Source organism: Catharus ustulatus, chromosome 8, assembly GCF_009819885.2.
Source record: "Catharus ustulatus isolate bCatUst1 chromosome 8, bCatUst1.pri.v2, whole genome shotgun sequence".
Taxonomy (NCBI): Eukaryota; Metazoa; Chordata; class Aves; order Passeriformes; family Turdidae; genus Catharus; species Catharus ustulatus.
Genome location: NC_046228.1, coordinates 21506672 through 21527733, shown reverse-complemented (window position 1 = coordinate 21527733; position 21062 = coordinate 21506672). Strand labels below are relative to the sequence as shown.

At 36.7% G+C, this 21062-nt stretch overlaps 1 protein-coding gene across 6 annotated transcripts in view; it reads right to left on the bottom strand.

Annotated features, from left to right (window-relative positions):
- Positions 1-21062, bottom strand: part of KAT6B (lysine acetyltransferase 6B) — a 110143-nt gene that overhangs the window by 48109 nt on the left and 40972 nt on the right. For all 6 annotated transcript variants that reach the window (XM_033066199.2, XM_033066200.2, XM_033066196.1 and 3 more), the window contains exons 3-6: positions 9375-9483; positions 2859-2974; positions 2632-2713; positions 1505-1637 (exon numbers count right to left, since the gene is read on the bottom strand). In XM_033066199.2, coding sequence (XP_032922090.1) covers positions 1505-1637; positions 2632-2713; positions 2859-2974; positions 9375-9483 — 440 coding nt within the window. The remainder of the gene's footprint in view (positions 1-1504; positions 1638-2631; positions 2714-2858; positions 2975-9374; positions 9484-21062) is intronic.

The window sequence follows — 21062 nt, the reverse complement described above, 5'->3', positions numbered from 1 at the left end:
CAAGGGGAGGGGGAAGCAAGTGAGCAGCCTGTGGTTTGGAGAGTCAAGGCAGTAGCACTAAGCACTCCTAAACCACAAGAAAGCCCTAACCTCCAGCTGAAGGTTTATGTGTTTTCAAAGGGTAAAACCAGAGATACAACTAAATCCCAAGGCATAGCTAGAGAGATAGGGAATATTTTTATTATGCAAGCACAATGATATATAGAAATCTCAATGACCTTCAAATTCCTAAGCTATTTATTCAGGAGGAGAACAGAGAAGTACAATGTTTCACCCAGTCTAACAGCACAGTCTCAACAACCAGTGTAACTATATCTCTTACTCTCATGTAGTGAGAGTAAAAACCAAAAAGGCAAGATGAAAAGATCCTGGCAGACAGAAAGGCAAAACAATACAGCAAGATACATGTCATCAAGTACATCACTTGACTAGTGCACTATACTGTAAGTACTTTTCCTTCTACTTTCACATGTGGGCTCCACTGGCTTCAAAAATCCTTGTTTTGCAAAATGCAGAGTTTTAGAGAAGCTCTCATGTAACTCTGAATAATACAAGGCAGGTTTTTAGACTGTAGAGAAGAATGTCACAATGTACAAAATGAGTAGTTGGTAGAGTCAGAAAGCTTTTCAATTGCTCACTTCACATAGCTAAACAGTTAAATAATATTTAAATAGGGGGGAAAATGTGTATGTGGATAGGAACATGTGATGGAGGGCAACATGCTACTGCAGCTGACACAGAATCTGCTCCTGTTTAACAGTGTAATGTCAGCTCAGTATTTGAATGCTACTTAAACAATCCTCTAACCATGACTTACAATGTCCAACTAGTGTTTCCTGGGAAGACAGATGCTAAAAAAATATTACAGCACACTCTTGTTTTAGATAAACACACTCCTGAGAAGCAAGAGGAATTGCAATCTCTTTTCCTAGTAACCAGTGGCAGCTTAACAACAGAATTCAAGTAATATTTTTTTCCAGAGTACCACTGAAATCATAACTTCTCTATCACTTGTATAGTTTGCTTTTTGGAATGGGTTTTGTGAGCTGATATTAACTAATGAAGGAATTTTTATACAGTTTTCAAACAGCTCTTTGAGTAGAACAGTCTCCTGAAGTTATATATAACTAGTTTGATATTATCCTCTTTATATTCTGTAGGTATTTCAATTATTTGAAGTTACACTTCAAAGACAACTCTGGCATATGTTATTGTAGAGAAGTTTATTTGAATCTGCTATAGGAACAATTTTTGATAAAAACTTACAGGATCTGAAAAATTAAGTTACAGTAATTTTTTTATCATCTTCTGACATGACACCAAAAGCATCTACTATAATTTGGAAGTTATTGAACATTAGGTTGAAAGGCACATACTAAATCACTCATTTTCTATTTTTAGTCTACTGAAATGGAGTGAAAAACTGTGCTTAAACGTGTATCAAACTCTTATCTGACTACAATCTCGGAAACAGTTAAAGAAACAAAAACCAAGAAAAACTTACAACATTCGTTGCTTTAATTTATTTTTCGGTCGTCCAATAGGTTTTGCGTATCGTCTCCTTATTTGTGCAGCTTTCTCATGAAGCAGCTTTCTCCCTTTCTTCTTTGGTCTACAGACCTGGCAAATCCACATCCCTACATAAAGGAAAAAGATTTCAGACATACACAACTTATCCAATCTGTACTGCAGATGTGTACCAAGATACATACCAAGTATACACAAGGTCAGCAAATTATCTCTTGAACAGAACATAGGGAAAGGAAAGTGCACAAAAAAGTGATCCAACTCTATCCATAGTCTGAAATTTTTAAAAGCAAAGTTCTCATGGAAAGGGGGAAACAAGAGGCAATAAGCATTATGGAAAAATTAAGAACAATTAGGTTCCTAGAACAATTTCTGTTCTAGCTTGTCCCTCCCTATACTACCCAGAGGTTCCTCCAGACCCAATTAAGTCAGGGTAAAAAAAATGTACATGTGTGTTACAAAGCTACTAGGGTAGAGCAAGCTAAAGAATATATTACATCACACACCTAGGTATATATGTTTTAATATACAACTTGAATTTAGAATCCTTTTAACATTATATAGCCAGGTCTAAACACTTATTGTCGATAAGGCTGGGGACTGGGAGGGGAGGAACTGAAGAATGTCTTTAATGTAACTTAAAGACTAAATAGGGAAAGCCATAAAGATGTAAAAGTGAGAGGTGCCATAGGTCAAATCTAGAGATTAGAAAACCTGAAGACACATGCATTTTGTTTTGTTTGCCTGTTTTTCCAATTACTCCTAGAAAAGGCATGAAGAGTCTCTTCCACATATTCCAAGGACTTCTTTGTCAGTGTATCTACTCCAAGCATTTAAACAGCCATTCTAAAGCTTCACCTTCAATAAACTGGGCAACAACTTGTTACACAGTAAATTCATCTGGTCAGCTACGCGCAGACGTTGATTGTTTTCCTGAGGAGAAAACTCCTCATATAATGACAAATAAAACTGCCTTTGATATGAATGAAATCATACTATTTGTCATTGAAAAGAAAAAATAAAACAGCTTGCTCAAGAGGTTTTGGTCACTTAATACAAGACTGAAAATGTAAGTATTTGAATGGAAAAGATTTTTAAGATCACCTTTTGGCATTCGGGACAGTGGCGGGTCACAACACTCCATGTGGAACCCTCTATCACAGGAGTCGCAAAAAAGCATGTTATCCTGAGGGGTAGGGATGAGGGGGTGGAGAGAAGGAAAAAGAGAAAATTTAATACAGAATTGCTGAAGTTGTACATCAATTATCTGCATTTGGACATGTGCTAATTATAAAGCTTCCATAAACAAAGAAGAGCCAAGTATAACTTACTGCATTTTTGCCTTGGATCCTACATGCGCTGCAGGTCTTGCATTCAATGCACTGCCACCTCAAGGCCTTCACATTTGTTGTCAACTCAGGACAGAATTTCAAACACGACGGATGTCCTAAAAAATACCAAAATTTATTGAGAGCTTGAGATCTAAGATTGGTTAGATTGATTTTGAAGTTCAGCAGGATATAGCCAGCACGATCAGCAAACTTTCAGAATCTCAGCAAGCACCAGCTGCTTTCAGAATTTTTCAACACATTATTTAACTCATCTACTTCATACAAATACACAGAGTAATTGTCATGAAACCCATTCATGAAGACAGATAGAAAACTGACTTCTACTGTAACTAACACCAGGGAATGGTCTACATAAGCAGCTAAAACTGAAGTTTTCATTTTCACTAGGTGATTTCCATATCACATTAAACTTGGTTCTGAAAAAAAGTACAGTAATTTCACAATTATAAGCCGCACCATTTTGACTAAAGTTTTGGTCCGTACCCGGAAATGCGGCTTGTACTCCGGAGCGGCTTATATATGAACGACGTTCAGAAATCTTCCAACCTGGAAGTGAGAGCCCACAGCAGCCCCGAGCCAAGCCGGAGCCCGCAATAGTTCTCTGTATTTTTTCAGTGTTTTCAGTCTCGTGCAGCTGTGCGGCTGCCCACCTGGCTCCCCGCCTGCCCACGCGGCTGCCTGGCTCTCCAGCCACCTGGCTCCCAACCCGCCCGTGCGGCTGTGCGGCTGCCCAGCTGAGTGGCTATTTAAAGGCAATGCAGATTCATTGGAAATGCTTGTAAAATGACCACACTATTGTTCGTATCTTTTTCTGCTTGTTAATATACGCTGCCGCAGCTATTGTCTGTATCTTTTTTTGCCTGGAAATAATGTTTCCAAGGTCAGCACCTGCCAGTAAACCCCGTGATTCTGTTACTAATTGGCAACTTTGTGAAAGTTCACTGCTAACGAAAGTGCGGCTTATAATCAGGTGTGGCTTATATATTGACAAAGACCTAAACGTTGCTGACACCCAGACATGCAGCTTATAATCGTGAAATTACTGTATATTTAAAAACTTGACCGCACTCCCTTTTCTCAGCAGTGCAAAACAAACAGAGGAAATATTTAGATAAAACTGCATTAGTTATTTTTCTAACTATACTAAGTACCTACCAGAGAAACTGAACAGCCCCACTACACACATTTTTTTATTTCACTTATTGCTTAATTATACACAAAGGACAATTACAGAGTAATAAAAACGGAAAAAGTGAATTTGGCAATTGGTATAAAGAAAATTATAGAAGGTTTAAAATTGAGGGGGTGGGTGTGGAGCAGTTGAACTATCACCTCCCACAAAACACAAGACTTCCTGGGCAGGACCATCCTCTCTACACAGTAGCCTCGAAAGCCTACATGACCTTTCCAATTAACAGAAGATACGTGAACACATTCAACACCTTGGGCAATACTGGCAGTGATTTTTTTCATATCTTCAACAACCTCAGAGTGTACCCTTAATACAGAAAAGATAAAAGGACTGCTATATAGGAAGGGCTAAGCCTTCCCAGGGAAACACTTCATGATAGTATTATATTCAGAGATTATCTATCAAGAAGATAAACACAGAAGCTGTCAGAAAGATAAGAATCCCTGATGCCATGCTGCACTTAGAGATGGCTGCAGTGAAGTGGCATGCATCAAAGGTGCTCTCTTCTCATTGTCAGAGTTGGAATGAGTGCTTTCTTCTAGGTAATGATGTAGTCACAGTAATTCAGATTTTTTCCATTGACCGTTTCTCAGTCCAAGACTGAGCTAAAACACCATAAATAAAAATAAAATCTAATCTATGAGCATTTGCTGTTTTTATCTTCTAATGGACTGAGGCATGAATAGCAAAGACTGACAGAATGCAAAAGCCACGTGAGTAAGTGACAATTTCAGATTTTACTTCCTTTTATTCTATTTGTCCAAGGCTTAAACCACTTTATTGTTAAACTTTGAAAGTTAACTTCAATTGTATATTATCTCAAAATAAAATGCAGGGATATAATCTATTACTAGAGAGTAATCAATAATAAATTCAAAGAATAGTTTCAGAAAGATATCAAAAAAGCATAACCATTTGATTCTTAGCACACAGTTTAAGATATACCAACATTCTTTGTGCTTAAAATTGAGTATGCACTTTCAAGAGCGTGACAAATATACTATAACTGCAGAGATGAGTTCAATGAGATACTGTTCCCTTCACTGAAACCCCCTGGAGAGGCTGATATTAGTAATCAATACCACATAAAGACTTATTTTATCAACTATGACATAACAACTCTATTAACACATTAAAGCACAAAATCAATCACTTCAATGTAAGTATATTTAATTCCAGTTATCTACCCTGCACAGAAGTGATTTATTTCAAGGAGCAAGTAAGTTGCAGTTAAATTTTTAATTTTAATTTTAAGTAAATAACTGCAATGTAAAAACACATGAAATATCCATTCTCACTGGTTGGTAACCACTGGTTGAACAAATTAAGTGTAGCTATGTTACTTTTTATCTCTTATCTACCAATGGAACAATTCTCATTCAAGCAATTGCACAGCTTCATACATTTCTGAGCGTTAGATTGTATTATCAGACAAAATTAAAAACAAATATTCCACTGGTATTAAAGATTCTGTCTGCAATTCCAAATCCTTGAGCCACAAGTAACTAGAAGTGGAAGGGTGCAAATGGGAACCGTCACTATGTATTTATCATGTTTTTTCACTGTCTTTTCTAGGTATGCACTAGCAGAGACAGCCCAGAAACTTCTAGATTTCAAAATACCATATAGTATTGTTCTTTAATAGCTGATAATACTTAAACTACTCATTTTAGACACAAATTGACAGTGCAAATCTAACAAAAGCATGTATAGGGTAATGCCTATCAGACATTAAGTGGTAACCCCTTTTCAATTTTAAAAGGAACTCTGTTTAACTAGAGTCATAGCAACTACACAGATTTTGTAGTTTAACAGATTTCCATACTCAGCTGAAGTTACTGTGCCCTTCACTGATTTTACAGCTTTTTTTTTTTTTAAATTTGAGAGTTGAAGGAAAACATGTTTTGGGCTTACAAATTTGCAGTATTTCAGCCCTAACTAATCAAAAGTGAAATTAAAAACATACCATCTTCTCCATATCCAGAACCTGATAAAACTGCAAGAGGTTTCCAACACTAGTTTGTAGTATTTAAACTACTAATTTCTCCTGGTTCCACCATGTTGATTTTCTTTTGAAACTCAGCAGCATCAATATTTTAATGTACCAAACAAGTTTACCAGATTACCGGAAATTTAGACCTTTACAAGCTCAAAAATTTCACCAGTAATACATGCAGGCCTAGTTTAAAAGGAAAACACCTCAAAATTCATTCAATCTGTGTTAGAAATGTTTAAGATTCCTGATACACCAATGTGGCAGAAATAGGTGAGACCAGGAAGTCAAAAGTGAGGGTCTCATTCCTTTGTGATTGAAGAAATTTCTTTAACCAGCCCACTATCATGTCTTCCTCACAAATCTGAGCCTTTTTATTCATTAAAGGATTTGAGGAAAGCTAGTCTTTTAAAAGAACAAGCATTAGATCAGCAACTACAATTAAACACAGTGCTAAATTAGTTATGCTAATATCTCCAGATATTTTTAACTTGACCACAAATGCTGGGAGCTACTGTATAAGACAATTCACCAAAAAAACCCCAAAAAACCAAGCCCTCAACTTGTATCTGCTAATCCTTCAGGTAGAAAGTATTATTATTATTTAGGGAGATTTTAGCTATGAGCAGAGATGGTCAGTGGCACCTGTCTTAGGGATGTACCATTTTTTTCTACCTGCAGGTTTCTTAGCAGATCCTTTTATCCAACTAGCCTAATAGACAGCAATAATTAAGACAATTTCTATATTCCATTATTACTAAAGCATACCCTAAATCTCATTTATAAAGCAATCTCTGCCCAGTTCTTTCCAAACATTTTCTGTCCCTATTGCTCTTGACCTGAGTTCGGTGTCTCTGTTGCTCTGGTCTCCAGCCTCCTCTACCCATCTTTGATGAGTAATCCTCTTGCCTCCTCAGGATAACACACAATTTGAAAGCAGAGTACCCACAGATAATCTACTCTTTGCTCTTTTCTCCCCTTTTAAAAAACATTTATTATAATTCTCCAGTCACTCAATTTTTTCCCTCCTCATTCTACAACTTCAAATCCTCATGAAAATCTGTCAGCAGCAGCTCTTTAATTACTTCTGCACATCTTGTTCGGAAAAATAAAAGCAGAGTTCAACTCCAGTTCTCAAGTGTATTGATTTTTCAAAATCAAGAGATAGTGAAAAAGCACGAGGGGGAGAAAAAGAACCACCAACACAAAACCCAACCACAACCAAGAGCAACTACGTCTGCTTTTGTAATGGGATTTATTTTCTCACATCTGACATGCCTCATCTTACTACTTGAGAAAATCCTCTGTGCCAACTGACATAGCAGTGCATTTCATTTCTACTACCCAAATGCTTTTTCCTCCCAAATACCACAAAAATGTGCAGTTATCCCGCTAGTTTCTGCTTTCAGAACGCAGAAGCACTACCTGAAAAGACAAAAGCAATTTGACACAAAAAACAAAAAGGGAAAACAGACATACCAGTAGTGGGCACTGCAATTTAATCTCTGATCAACTGAACAATTTGCTTGCTGTGCACAACATGCAATTCCTTTTCTATTTGTTAGACAGCAAGACCAGCTTTGAGACACACTGCAATGTGCAAAATTACAAATCCAATTACAATAAAACTCCACTTGAGTGAAGTTTTGTTATTTATAAATTGCACTGAAATTGGTTTTTATTTTAGTTAGGCATCAGTAGCTAAAGTTTAACCATCCAGCAAACCGACTGGCAGTCTCAACATTTCATTCCTTATATCTAAGACATCTGAAGAACTAATTAAAGATAATTTAGTCTTAATGAGGCAGAGAGAATGTATTGGTGTTAATTCTAATAGAAGTTGATCCATGAAAGTCAAGACTTCCAGCTCTAAAGTGTCTTAAGACCCACCAGGGAATTATTACACAACAGAAGAGTGGTTGATACCTAAGCTCACCTGATGAACATAAACTCTGTGCACCAGAGTCTAACCAAGTATTAATTTTGCAAATATCAGAAAACAGACTTGAAAATAGAGGAGACCTATAAAGCACTACAGGAAGATAATTTAAAATTTATGAGGTTTGCTGTTGCATACTGGGTTTAAAAAGTTATTTTCTTATTTCAGAGTGTAATAATTGGCTAAAATATATTAAAAAATACACCGTAACTACCAGGGTGACAGATTGAGAAGCAGATAATCAATAACATATACTGATTAACTGTAAACACGTTTTTATCCATACTGTTTCGTTTTTACTCTAGTACCAATGTAGTCTGTCCTTGGTACTACCACAGTTACCATCAGCATACCTACAAAATGATGATACTCATGGACTCCAGATTACAGAATCACAGAATATCCAGAGCTGGGAGGGACCTGAAAGGATCATGGAGTCCAACTCCCAGCCCTTCACAGGACATTCCCAGGAGTCACCATGTACCTTGAGAGCATTGTCCAAATGTTTTCCGAACTTTGTCAGCCTTGGTGCAGTGATCAGTGCCCTGGGGAGCCTGCTCTAGTGCACAGCTGGGGCAACTATTCCCCAGTTCTAGTGGGGAGGTTGCTCTAGTGCACAACCACACTCTAGGTGAAGAAGCTTTTCTCAACCTCCCCTGACACAAGCTCAGGCTCTGCCCTCATGCCCCACACTGGTCACCACAAAGAAGAGAAGCACCTATGTTAGGAACAGCCACAGAGTGTGCTAGAGCTGCTGCAACACACAGGAGTAAGGTACATGCAATCAGTAGTGTCATTATCTTGTACTTGACAACTAACACCCCGCCCACCTGATGTGGTATTTTACCTGAAATAGTATTCAAATTCCCTCTTGAGTAACACAATTTTATTAAAAAGTGAGCTGGATACACAAGACACACAGCAGAAGAGACTGCTACATAGTCTTTATTATGATTATTCCTCAGCTTCTGAACAGTGCAAGCAAAATTCTTGATCATCATTTGATGTCACAATGCAAAAATGAGTTTTCAGAGCCAACATATATCCCAAACAATAACTGAATTCTTCTATTGTAAAAGTGTGTTTTTTCCCCTCTTAATTTACTCAGCAGATCTATACTTCGACAAAGATGAATTCAGACTTCTCACTTGCAATTATCCTAATTATACATATGACAAAATTCTAGTTTAAAAAATAAAAAACCCCAAAACAAACAAAACCAAGAAAAGAAACCAAACTCTTTCACCCTCCTGAGTTCAGTTCTCCATTTATGTTGGTTCAAAGAGAGGATAAGGTAAACAAGCTTAAAATATTTTTTAGAAGACATATTAAGACAATCACTTCCAGTATTTATAAATTCAGCCAACTTACCACTGCTGCCACAATCTGCACAAGACAAGAGCTCTTCTGGTTTTTTTTCACGATTTGATTCTTTTGTTCCCAAGCAAAAGCTACATATCGGGATGGGATCAGCTCGTGGCTAGATTTAAAAATAAACAGACACTTAGTTAAAAAAAACAAAATCAAAAACCAAACCAAAACCCACCAGTCTCCATGGCTTTTACTTGGTATTTTGTTATACCACATATTAATTGCTTAACAAATTTCATCAACTTTAAGTTGGCCCATAATAAGCCAACCTGTGCATTAATCCATGTAAATGTCATCAGTACAAGAGTAGTGTTATCAAAAACAAGAAAAAAATTGGAACTTGGGACACTCTTCTTGCACACACAACTGCAACTCCAGAACACAATCACTTCTTGAAATTTAACAGTGCTCAAGAAGGATCAAGATGTGAACTACTCTTTATTACAGACAAATACAGTTCCTTTATACAAGAAAACCAGCTTAGTAAAAATTCTCAGATTCAAGACATATTTTATTAATTGGAAATCCAATACAACTCACAACCCCTATGAAACTACCATTTTTGGGCTAAAAACACTAGTTTTAACAGATCAAGTGTTATCCATTACAGTCAGATGAGTCCCATCAGCTCTGATACACATCCATAACAAAAACCTTGCAAATCTTTCAATGTCAGAAAGCAATACACAGAACTCTTCAGAGAATTACTTCAGAATTGAAGTACAAATTTACTACCCATCTTCCTTATCAATTACATGACAAATTATCAGAGTGTAAGTATCTATTATATAGTTTCTGCATTACATTTTAGAGCTTTAATTAAAACGCTAACTGGCAACATCCAAAATATTAATGTCTTAATGACTACATGGAAGTATCAGTAAACAGGTCTGTAACAAATAAAATAATATACAACTATTTCTCTCAAATGGGATAGTCAAATAAGAGTACCTTCTAGCAGAGAGTGTCATAGTAACTCAGATTAAAATGGTTTCTTTCACAGATTCATAGTTTCCAGATTCAGATAGACAATGCTGTTTAACATATCAAAGCAATCATTTATTTGCTTTACCTTCATTTTTCATTTCCTCTTTATGCTACACTACTTGGAAGCTATCTTCACTTGACCTATAAATCTGTATTCCATTACAGATCTGGGAAGTGGGCAAACCTTGTTTTTAAGGGTATTCTTGTGAAGAAATTAGTTCCATGATGATATGCCATTATATCAAAACTATTTTTATGTTATTAAGCTTTATGGTCATTTTAAGTCAAGGAGCATGAAGAATACTGACACTAGGAAGCTAAGTTTGGCCTTAGTCAAAGGAAAGGAGCACACATAAACATCCTTCCACATAAACATACCCTACTTTTTCTGAAAGCTTAGTCCTCAGAAGGTCTGCTCATCACTCAACTCTTCACAATCCAATTACTGAAATATTGACATACTTGTATACCCCAAAGAATATACATAAAAGATAAACAGAACTGAATTTTTTGTAAGTAAGGAGATGTGTGTTCTCTCATTATCTACAAAAAGGAACTTCTGTCACCTTCTGACAACCAATAGGAACAAAAACCATCTGCAGTTGTCTGTCTTACTAAGGTCTCCATTATTGATTATATGGTCAGCTGAAATACGAAATTGCTACTTGGATAAAAACAATCATTTAAGTTATAAACCAGACAGCTTTAAAAAAATGGTTGCGCTTCCAAAAAAAAAAAAAGCATTATTGGTGGTGTTGTCAGTTTTAGAACGATGACATTGAATCCGATTAGTAGTTCTATAGGTGGGAAGGGTTATACCAATTACTTGCAGGACTTTTCACTTGTTAAAAACATAAATATATAAGTATCTAAAAATATGATAAAATAGAATTTAGTTACTATTCTTGCCAGTCAGATATAATTAAACAGATCTTTGCCATCATTTTGCTTTTGTCAGATATGTTATTGGAACAAAATGATATTAACAAAAAACCCAAAATACATAAACTAGGCCAATAATCAGCAGTAGAGAAAGGGTCCAGAGCTATTCAAACAGATTTTCCAGCATACTGTGAAAATTTCTTAACTGCTACTTAAAGTTTAATACAGATAATTAAAAAAGACAGATTATTCTTATAGTGGAATCCAGTAAAAATCTCCTCTTGGCAACCATACCGTTCTCTTTCACTTGGATGTAACAGTGCTTTACCCATTTCAAAAAGGCTTGTGCTGATAAATAATTTACTAAGCTTCACATATCATTCAAATCCAGGTCCACAATCTCATCTATCTTTCCAAGATATTTTTTTGCTCTAGGAAAAGACATGGCCATTAGCCAACATTCATTTACTTCCCTATTTCAAACATGCCCCCACCTCCCCCCCCCTCTTTTTTTTTTCTGAAGGTAAAATAAAGGACAAAGGTTGTTGGTAGTTCAGGGCTACAAAGACTGATGTTCCCATACCAAAAACCAATCACAAAGAGCTTGCAAATCCTATCACTTCATATACAAGTTTCCAAAAAACTTACAGGGTGCAGTATATTCTTTGAAGCCATGTACATTCATAACTGTATTACAGGGTCTGTTCTCTCTACTACTGAAAGAATACACACACCCTCCTGTCAGCACAGTAAACAAGACATCTCAATTTGCTTTAGCTTGCACAATCGAAGCAAACCTGAATTCATACTGATAGTATTAGTTCTGGCTCACAACTGTCTCAATTAGCATAAACTAATGGATTTGGGGGTTAATTTGGGGGGGGGGTCAGGTGCATTTTTTTAGCTGTTTCTTAACAGCAGCAGAATGTAGTCCAAACAGCAATGCACATCCTATATCTATTTTTCTAAACAATAGTTTATCTTCTAAAATATAGCAATCATATCTCTTTTGAAAAACAAAGATGAGTCCTCAGGAAGGTTAATTCCATTTCATCTCTTACAGGAAGGAGCTCTATTCAAGTTGGTTATTCAACACTGTAGTATTTAGAACCAGATGAACCAGTAATACTTAATATTTAATGTTAATATTTAATATTTGCGTTACAAAAGCTTCAGGAGTATGGTGTCTGCTCTGTCACACAAGGGAGGTCTGAATAATTCTTACCCAGTAACACACTAATGCTTCAACAGAACTAATAAAATGAAAAGAATTTTTCATCCCTTTAATTTTGCAAAGGTATATGACAACTTGCAAAACAATTTAGTTTGCTAGGTTACTAGAAACTGAACATTCAAATTTAAAAGACTGCTTTGTTCTAATAACTGTATTCCCAATTGCACTAAGAGCAAATTTACAGAAAATTCATCCCTTATGCCAAAATACATTCAGAAATTGAAGTTTCACAAAGAGCAGTCAGGAAAGTGGATTTTTAAAAAATAAAGATATACACATCATGGGGCAATAGTAGACCACCAACTCAGCACCTGCAAACAGGCTGGGTTTTTATTTTACTTTCCAAGTAGAAATTGAACTGTACTTATTTAAGCATCACATATTCAAGTGCCATAGTCAATCAATCCCTTCAAACACCATACATACAACAACTGCAGTCCATCAATCCTCTAAATAGTCTTAAAACCATGTACTGTATGACAATATTGTATCACCAACACACACCACCAAAAGCCAATTTCACAACATTTATAATTTCAAAATTATTCTAAACAATAATTGATTGTGATTATTCTAACACTTGAAACAGTTTTCACTAAAAATATATGAAAGTGTGTACACTGAATTTTGTTTATGGCTTTCTTACTTCAGTCACTAAAGAACATGATAATAAAAAAAACATGATTAATATAAGTTTGGGCTACAGATAAAGACTAAAAATAAAAAAATATTGGTTTAGCGCCCTCGGTAAGTGTTTTGTAATTGATCCAACTGAAAAAACCACCCCAAAGCCACCAAAAAACCACGAAGCATTTTAACTATTTGAATAGTTTACACATTGCGAAACAATAAGGTTCCACCATCCTTACTGCTCACAGTCTTTACATATTCTGCATTCTGATTGGTCCACAAAAAATAACGAATCATAGAATGGATTAGGTCAGAAAGGACAAAAATCTAATTCCAAGCGCCCTGCCATGGGCAAGGACACCTTTCATATCATCACTAATTTAGAAATAACAATAGTGCTAGCATTAGTCAAACTAGTGCAGTGTCCATGCAAAGACTTAGAAGTCATTTATGCAACCAGTAAATTATTTTGTTTATTTTAATGACTCATAGCTATCTATTCTGAGAAACTAACAGGCTTTGCCCCTGCACAAAATCAATCCTTGGGAAAAAATTCAGCTGGACTTCTGTTACCTTATGCCAGAACTTGTCTCAGAACTACAGCCCAAAGTAACAATTGTTTTCCTATGTAGTTTCTGTGCTTGTGCAATTTATATGCTTATTTGATTATATTTATAGTTACCATGAAATTCTTAAAGCATGTAACATGTTCTAACATCCCACCCCCCAAGAAGTGACAGTAGGTCCTGAAAAGTTTTGTTTTACTTTATTTTTGAGTATGCAAAGTTACTCAAAACTATAAATCCCATTCAAAGCAAGAAGATTCCTATTTGCATTGCTATAGCACTCTGAGGTTTTAAACAGATTGTCTGAAAACTGTTAGGCATTAGCTGTGTACACACAATTACAGTCTTAAGTGCTATCTCATTAAGTGTACACACACATTAAAAGAAATTAAAAGTTTAACACACGCTCCCAAGAAATTTGACTAGTAAACCAAAAACCTCAACTGTTCACATTTGCAACTGCCTCTCAATGCCTTTTCAGAACCACCTCACCAATCATCTAACTACCTGCTGGAAAACACATCCTTATGCATGATACCCAAACAATAGATCTCTGTTATCCTATGAACAGAAACAGCACGTAAGTAATTACAGGGTTACCAGCATAGAGGAGCAAATTTTACTGAGAAGTGAAGCTGCCATGACCTTCAATACAGATCCACTGTCCTGGTCCCAGCCTATTTGCAGCCTTAGGAAGGACAGAAGGAGCAAGCTGACTTTCTCAGAACACCTGCATTTTCACAAACTACCTTTGAGGGCTATCTACACTCCTTGTTTTATTATTTTTTGGTTTTTATCATGACTTGAAAAAAGAAGTCTTTGAACAAGAAATACTGCCAGAAGCATCTCTAAATACTGTTTTTAAAAATATTAATATTGAAAAGTAAAAGCTTCATCAGCAACAGGCACTGATTTCTGTCTCAGCTACTGAAACAGTCATTCTTGGTCCCAGGCAAGAAAAGGTTCTGTGAGTACTTTCAGCTGCAATCCCTTTCCTGCATCCATTCTGTTTGTGGAAAAAACTGTTTACTTTCCATATCTGAAAAAATAAAAATAATTATATTTCAGGAACTGCAGGTTAAACTAAACTCTGCATTTTAATATCAACTTGCTAACTATCCAGTAGCTCCCATGTTAGTCCTACAGGCTCACAAAGCATGGTAAAAAGCACACAGCAACTCAAATGATGGCAAAAACGCCCTGACAGGCAGAAGTGTGGAAACATTACACCTGCTACAAACCCTAATGTAGCAGCCATGCATTCAAAGAGCACAAGGCAAAGGCCAGTACAAGGGCAGTACCAAATAGAGAGAAGTGACCAGGCTGTGAACTTTATTACACTTTTAGACCAACTACTGCATAAATGGTGTGAATGGAGGAAAAGCTACAGTCTGAAACTTCTCCCCTAAGATCATCATCACTGCTAGAATGCAGGTTTGTGTGCCTTTTCTGGTATAAAACTCACTTTGTTACTACACAGAGGCTTTGTGTCTTTCTCTTGTACTTTGAAAGGATATCGCTCTAAGGGGATTGTGATATACAAAGTAATCAGAGATACCTAGAATTATACAAAAAGAGTAAATTAAAAACTCTTCACATCCTCCTGGATTCACATACCCCAAAGGCATCTAACTGCAAGAGTAATACTAGATTATCTTAGGCTTAATTAGCTGCACAGAAGCCAACCTGCATTCATATTTCATTTGTAGTTTATATCCACTGAAAACATTACAAATTTTACTTTCTGTTGAAAAACCACCACCTCAAGCAAGCACAGAAGACATCTAGAGAAAGTGCAAAGCAGCAGCTCAAAAGTACAGCTAATAGAGGTGCAGCTGTATTAATACAGCTCTGGAGGCTCAGCTTTCAACAGAATGAATATAAAGCCTCTACACTTACACAAGGGAGGCTTTCCAACTATAACCCAAATTCAACAGACACACAGAATTACTGAAATCAATCTAAAAACAACCCCTAAACGTGTGCACACCCTGGTACTGCTCCTGTCAACAGTCTCTGATACTTTACTTATTTAAACTGTATCCCTTCTGTGATCTTGCATTAATTTCTATATGCCACAGTTTAACCCCAGCTGGCAACTAGGATCCACACAGCTGCTCACTCATTACCCCCACATGGGGACGGGGAGAGAATCAAAAGAACAAAAGTGGAAAACTCATGGGCTAAGATAAAGACAGTTTAATAGCCAAATCAAAAGCCACATACACAAGCAGAGCACACCAAGGAATTGATGCACTAATTCCCATGGCAGGTGTTCAGCCATCAGGGCAGAGGGGCCCGTTCCCATGGAACAGTTACCTGGCAAGACAAACACCATCACCCTTGTGCTGGTGTACACCACTGCCTTCTTCTTGTTCCCACTTTATACACTGTGAATAGCATTTAATGGTATGGAACATCCCTTTGGTCACCTGGGACCAGCTGCCCTGCCTAGATAACCTCCAAGATTCATGAGCACCTCCAGCCTCCTCACTGGCAGGAATGCAGGAGAAGCAGAAGATGTCTTGACTCTGTAAGCACTGCTCAGCAATAACCAGAACTATCCCTTCATTGTTGACACCATTTCCAGCACAAACCCAAGATATCATCTTATAATAGCTACTATAAATAAAATAAAACTCTGCCCTAGTCAATAACAGTAGGCTGTGGTAGCGCTACAGAAGAAAGCAAGCTTTTCCCTCCTGAATGGGAATGAATTTGTTCTTTAATTCGTAGGTTTCCTGCTTTGGTCCTGCATCTGAGTCTAAACAATTGAAAAGTGTATTCACCTTTCCGTTGTAATAGTAAGAGTGTTTTTAAATAATAATAAGTTCTGTAGCCAAGGCTATTAATGTAACTGGGTTATGAAGAAGGTAATCCTCAAATTCCCTCTTACACATCCTGCAACCTGAGATCACAGCCCAGCTACAGAACCTGTTGCTATGAGGTACTTCTGTTTACCAGGTTATCAACAGCTCAAGCTGTAAATACATCCTATATACATTACAGTTTTCTGTTTGCATCTTCCTGAAATTCTGATGACTGTTACCCACATTGTGTAAACATAACCTTTGGCTAGGCAGTCTCCAGCCTTCCTGAAAGTCTTTCTTCAACGGTCTTGTGAAGTGAAAAGACTAAGGGAAAAAAGTTATTCTAACACTTTCCAGCTATGTTACTAATATCTGTGGCAATATAGCTCCTTCAGGAATACACATCTAAGTTGTCTCTATCAAACAGATGAAACTGAACAGACCATGCAGCATCAGAACTGCATGTAGGCAATTCCACATTCAACTACAATTGGGTCTGACCCCTTCTTTCACCTTCTACAAGGTACCCTCGGGAAATTAATTCGAAACGCATTTCTAAATTAGACTTTATATAAAGATAACTGAGTTCCATTTTCTTGACACCTAAGACATAGATAACTTCTGTCTTCAGACTCATCTGAAAAGATATTGAAATAATACTTAAAATTTAAGGGCCTCCAACATTTTTAAATTCCAAGCTTCATCCCTTCTGCTCCCTTACTTGCCTACTATGAGACCAGCAACTGGCTCAAAATCGAAACATCTTAATATCCAGTTGCTGGCTAAAAGACTGTTTTGGTTTTATGTCTGTGTTTCTTAAATCACACTCGTCAGTCTGGCATACAAAGCAACCTCAAGTGTACCAACAACAGGTTCACATCTTCATTCCCTCGCCAAGCAGTCCATTGACTTCCACAAGCAAAGTGAAATCACTACGGCAGATCATCCATAAGCTGTGTTACTCCTCACATACCTACCACTAGCCAAAGAATGCCACATCTTCCAAGTGACACCTTTTCATTTCATGTACCTCAATTTTTTTTCTCCAAAGCAATGAGTTTTTACACTTGCCAACTCCCTCAAAACTCAATTCTTTAAATCCATCTAAACGTCTTAAGAGCATCACACATTTGAAAGGGTATCTCTCTAAAGGCATTGTGATATACAAGGTAACCATCAGAAATACCTAGAATTATTTGCCATGCATTCTTTACAATAAAAATTATGTCCTTCAAGTCTCACCCTCAAGCACACTTCTAGGTATTCATTCACAGGTAAAGTGTGCTATGTATCACGCTTTTGACAATCCTCCTCATCATGTGCCAATTTCCACAATGCCTTCTTTACCTCAGTTTCTTCATATGCTTAGGAGACTTCCAAACAGGGTATCCACTGGTTTTTGTCACATGTATATACAGTTGTTCAAATGGAATTGTACTTTCCAACTCCAAATTTTATCTTTTACTGCACTGCAACTAGAATGAAGCAGGTGATGCATGTAACCACAAGGTAAGTGGTGGTCCAATTCCCAGACCATGGGCATGCCAACTTTTACATTCTTTGGGGAAATGTATTGTTTTTACACAGATTAAATCAACTCCAGTATGAAAAGCACATGCTTCATTGCTATGATATTATGTTTACTCAGATGTTTGTATATATGCATATTTTTATCCATAACTTATTACCAAAGTCATCCTACATAAATGCGTATAATGTTTGCAGTGTGGCACAGGATAATTATTAGTTGTCTTGATGCTAATTGCTCAGGGAAAATGTTTAATTGCATATTAAATTGATCATATGCATATTTTATCTAGTTTACTCTTTGGGGCAAATTTACTGTCAGCACAATCTAGATTTGAATAGCAGTATACTAAATACAGAAGCAGGGCTTTTTGAAACTGGGCTAGTGTTTGAAATGCAATTCTAAATAAAACAAGCAGAGCCCTGTTCTACTCCAAGAGGAAGTAGGTGAATTTCTGCACAAAGTCAAGACATATCCTGCAGAGTTGCCTCATATAAGGTAAAATATTAGGGAAGGGGAAAATATTAGGACCACAGCAAAATTATTAAGGTCACAAATTCCAAAACCTGATACAGGATTACAGGAAAACTCTTTCTTTAGATTTCTTCCACTGATATGATTAGGAAATAAAAGTTTTAAATAGATAACACATAGTTTAGTTTTGTTGTATATATTTTGGGTTTTTAAACAAAAACAGTATTTAGTTTTAACTCATGCATATAACTTGAGATTCTTTCAGCTCAATTATAGAGCAAGTGCAGTATAAATTACACCACTGTAAATAACACAGCCACTTCTCTTACCAAGGCCCAAGTAGTAGGAAAATGACATGGCTAAACTCATATTCATACAGGCAACAAGTAGCAGCATCTTGGCCATTGACCATTTGCATTTTAGTCACTGGTTTCTAGCTAGCAAAAAGCACCAGTACTAAGATACTTCTCTACCAGATGAGCTATAGAGTATTACAAGCAATAAAATCTACTTATCTATTTATTCTTTTAAAAATGAAGTAATCCTGGTCTCCTTTCTGAAGCAAGAGGCTGTGGACAAACAGCTGATTAAATGCTGACAACTGCTTTTTTTTTGTCCCCCCCCCCGTCAGGAACCGAACTTTATTCTTGAGAGAAGAAAAGCAGTTTATTCAACAGATAAGGCACTGAAATCATTTGCAGGCATTTACCTTTACAAGCCATTGCCCAAGACACAAAGCCATTGAAAATGTGCCAGCTCTGTAAAGTACATACAGTGCATTTTATACAAGGCTTGGGAGAGTATGAGTTTTTTACTTGACTGTGTGCTGAAACCCATGGCAGAGGACAATAAAGGTGAATAGACACAGTAGCCCTGTACCCCAAGCAGTTACCTAAGAGGCTGGCACTTCCAACAAATGACAAATTGCTCTGTCAGTCTCTGCTTCTTTATATGTGTAGATCATGTTCAGTAGTGACATACTATCAAGAAATCACAACCCCCTCAAATCAAGTAGCAATTTCATAATTAAAAACTCAGGTCACTGCAGGTCATTTTACAAATAGAGTAAAATAATCTCCCTTAGAATATAATAAAACACTGCTAACTAGCCATGTGATGTAAAGCAGAGCTCGAACAGCTCAGAACAAAGCCAGTAAACATTTCACAGAAGACCAGTTTTTCTTAGAAAGGCTTTCAAGTAGGCCTATTATATAAAACTAAATGAAAGTCCCTTGAAGAAAAGAGGCTTAAAATTTGCCTTAACTATTACATTTAAGCTGGGGGACTGAGGGGGAGGAGGGGGAATTAAAAAAAATTATTGCAGCAACTTGTATTGTGTGGCTTGTAGAAACAAATCCTGTGAGGCTCTCAAGCATTGGTTTCAATTTATCTTCTACACTATTTCCAAGTATTAAAAGTCTATGAAGCCCATGAGGCCATTCTTTGTCCTACCAATAATATTAAATTGCCATGCTACTCAAGGAAAACATACGAATGCTAGCATCAGCATTTGTGCAAAAGGACAGGAGAAAGGTCATAACAAAGTTCATTAAGTGAGCAGCTTGTTGACTGTAGTTTAGTGAGGGATTTTTAAACAGTGCTTCAAAGGTAGTTACAGTCTGCTTCAAAAACAGCAACTGGACTGCTGATAGCCTACAGAAGGTGATAAGCAATTTCAAGAAAAAGGCAAAAACAAAGGAAAGAATGAATTAAGAAATCATCACTTAGCAAATCCATCTAACAACACTCTTGGACCATACCCAAATCTGCAATTGATGTCTTCTAGAATCAACCTCCCTTCAACTCTGACAGGAAGCAGTTTCTGTTTGCTTCTTTTCAGTCAAAGAATCCACCAATGAAATAACCTGTATCTACAGCATCATCCACAGCTAAGGGCCCTGGTCATTAAAGTACAACTCTCACTAGTAATACTAAAACTACTTCCGCTGCAAATTTTCATGTGCAGTAGAAGTGCAAAAACACTTTGATCTAATTCCAAATGAGTGCAGAGCATAGCTGGGACAAGACACAATGATATACTCATTAAAAGACACTACAGGAATCCACTTCATGAAAAATTTTCTGTGCAAAGATGTTTCCCTTGCCTCTTCCTCTATACACAGGAGAAAATACGGTATCTTAATGGAAATGGACAAGCAGTATGACAAGAGCTACCCTCTATAACTCACCAAAAAGTCTTTAGGACTGGATTAGCCTGTAAGACCAAGAGACCAGTAAATAACTCACTTTTATATTTCCCTTTTTCAGTTTGTGCATGCACTATTCATCTGTTTTAGCATCAACAAAGAAATACAACAAAAAACTGATCATTGCAATGAAGCCTGCAATTCTGATCCCTACAGAGTACATATTCCAGGATCCCATAGAGGCTAGTATGAGAACAGTACCTCCCTTAACCTCTCTGAAGAACCAGGTAGATCCTGAGACAACCAGAAGATTGACGATACCACCGTTTCTTAATAGTCTAAATAAAATTATTTACAGCTCCTATCTGTTCATGACTTAACTTTCCAGTATTTAAAATACTCACAACTAAGCATTTACACTTACACTGTA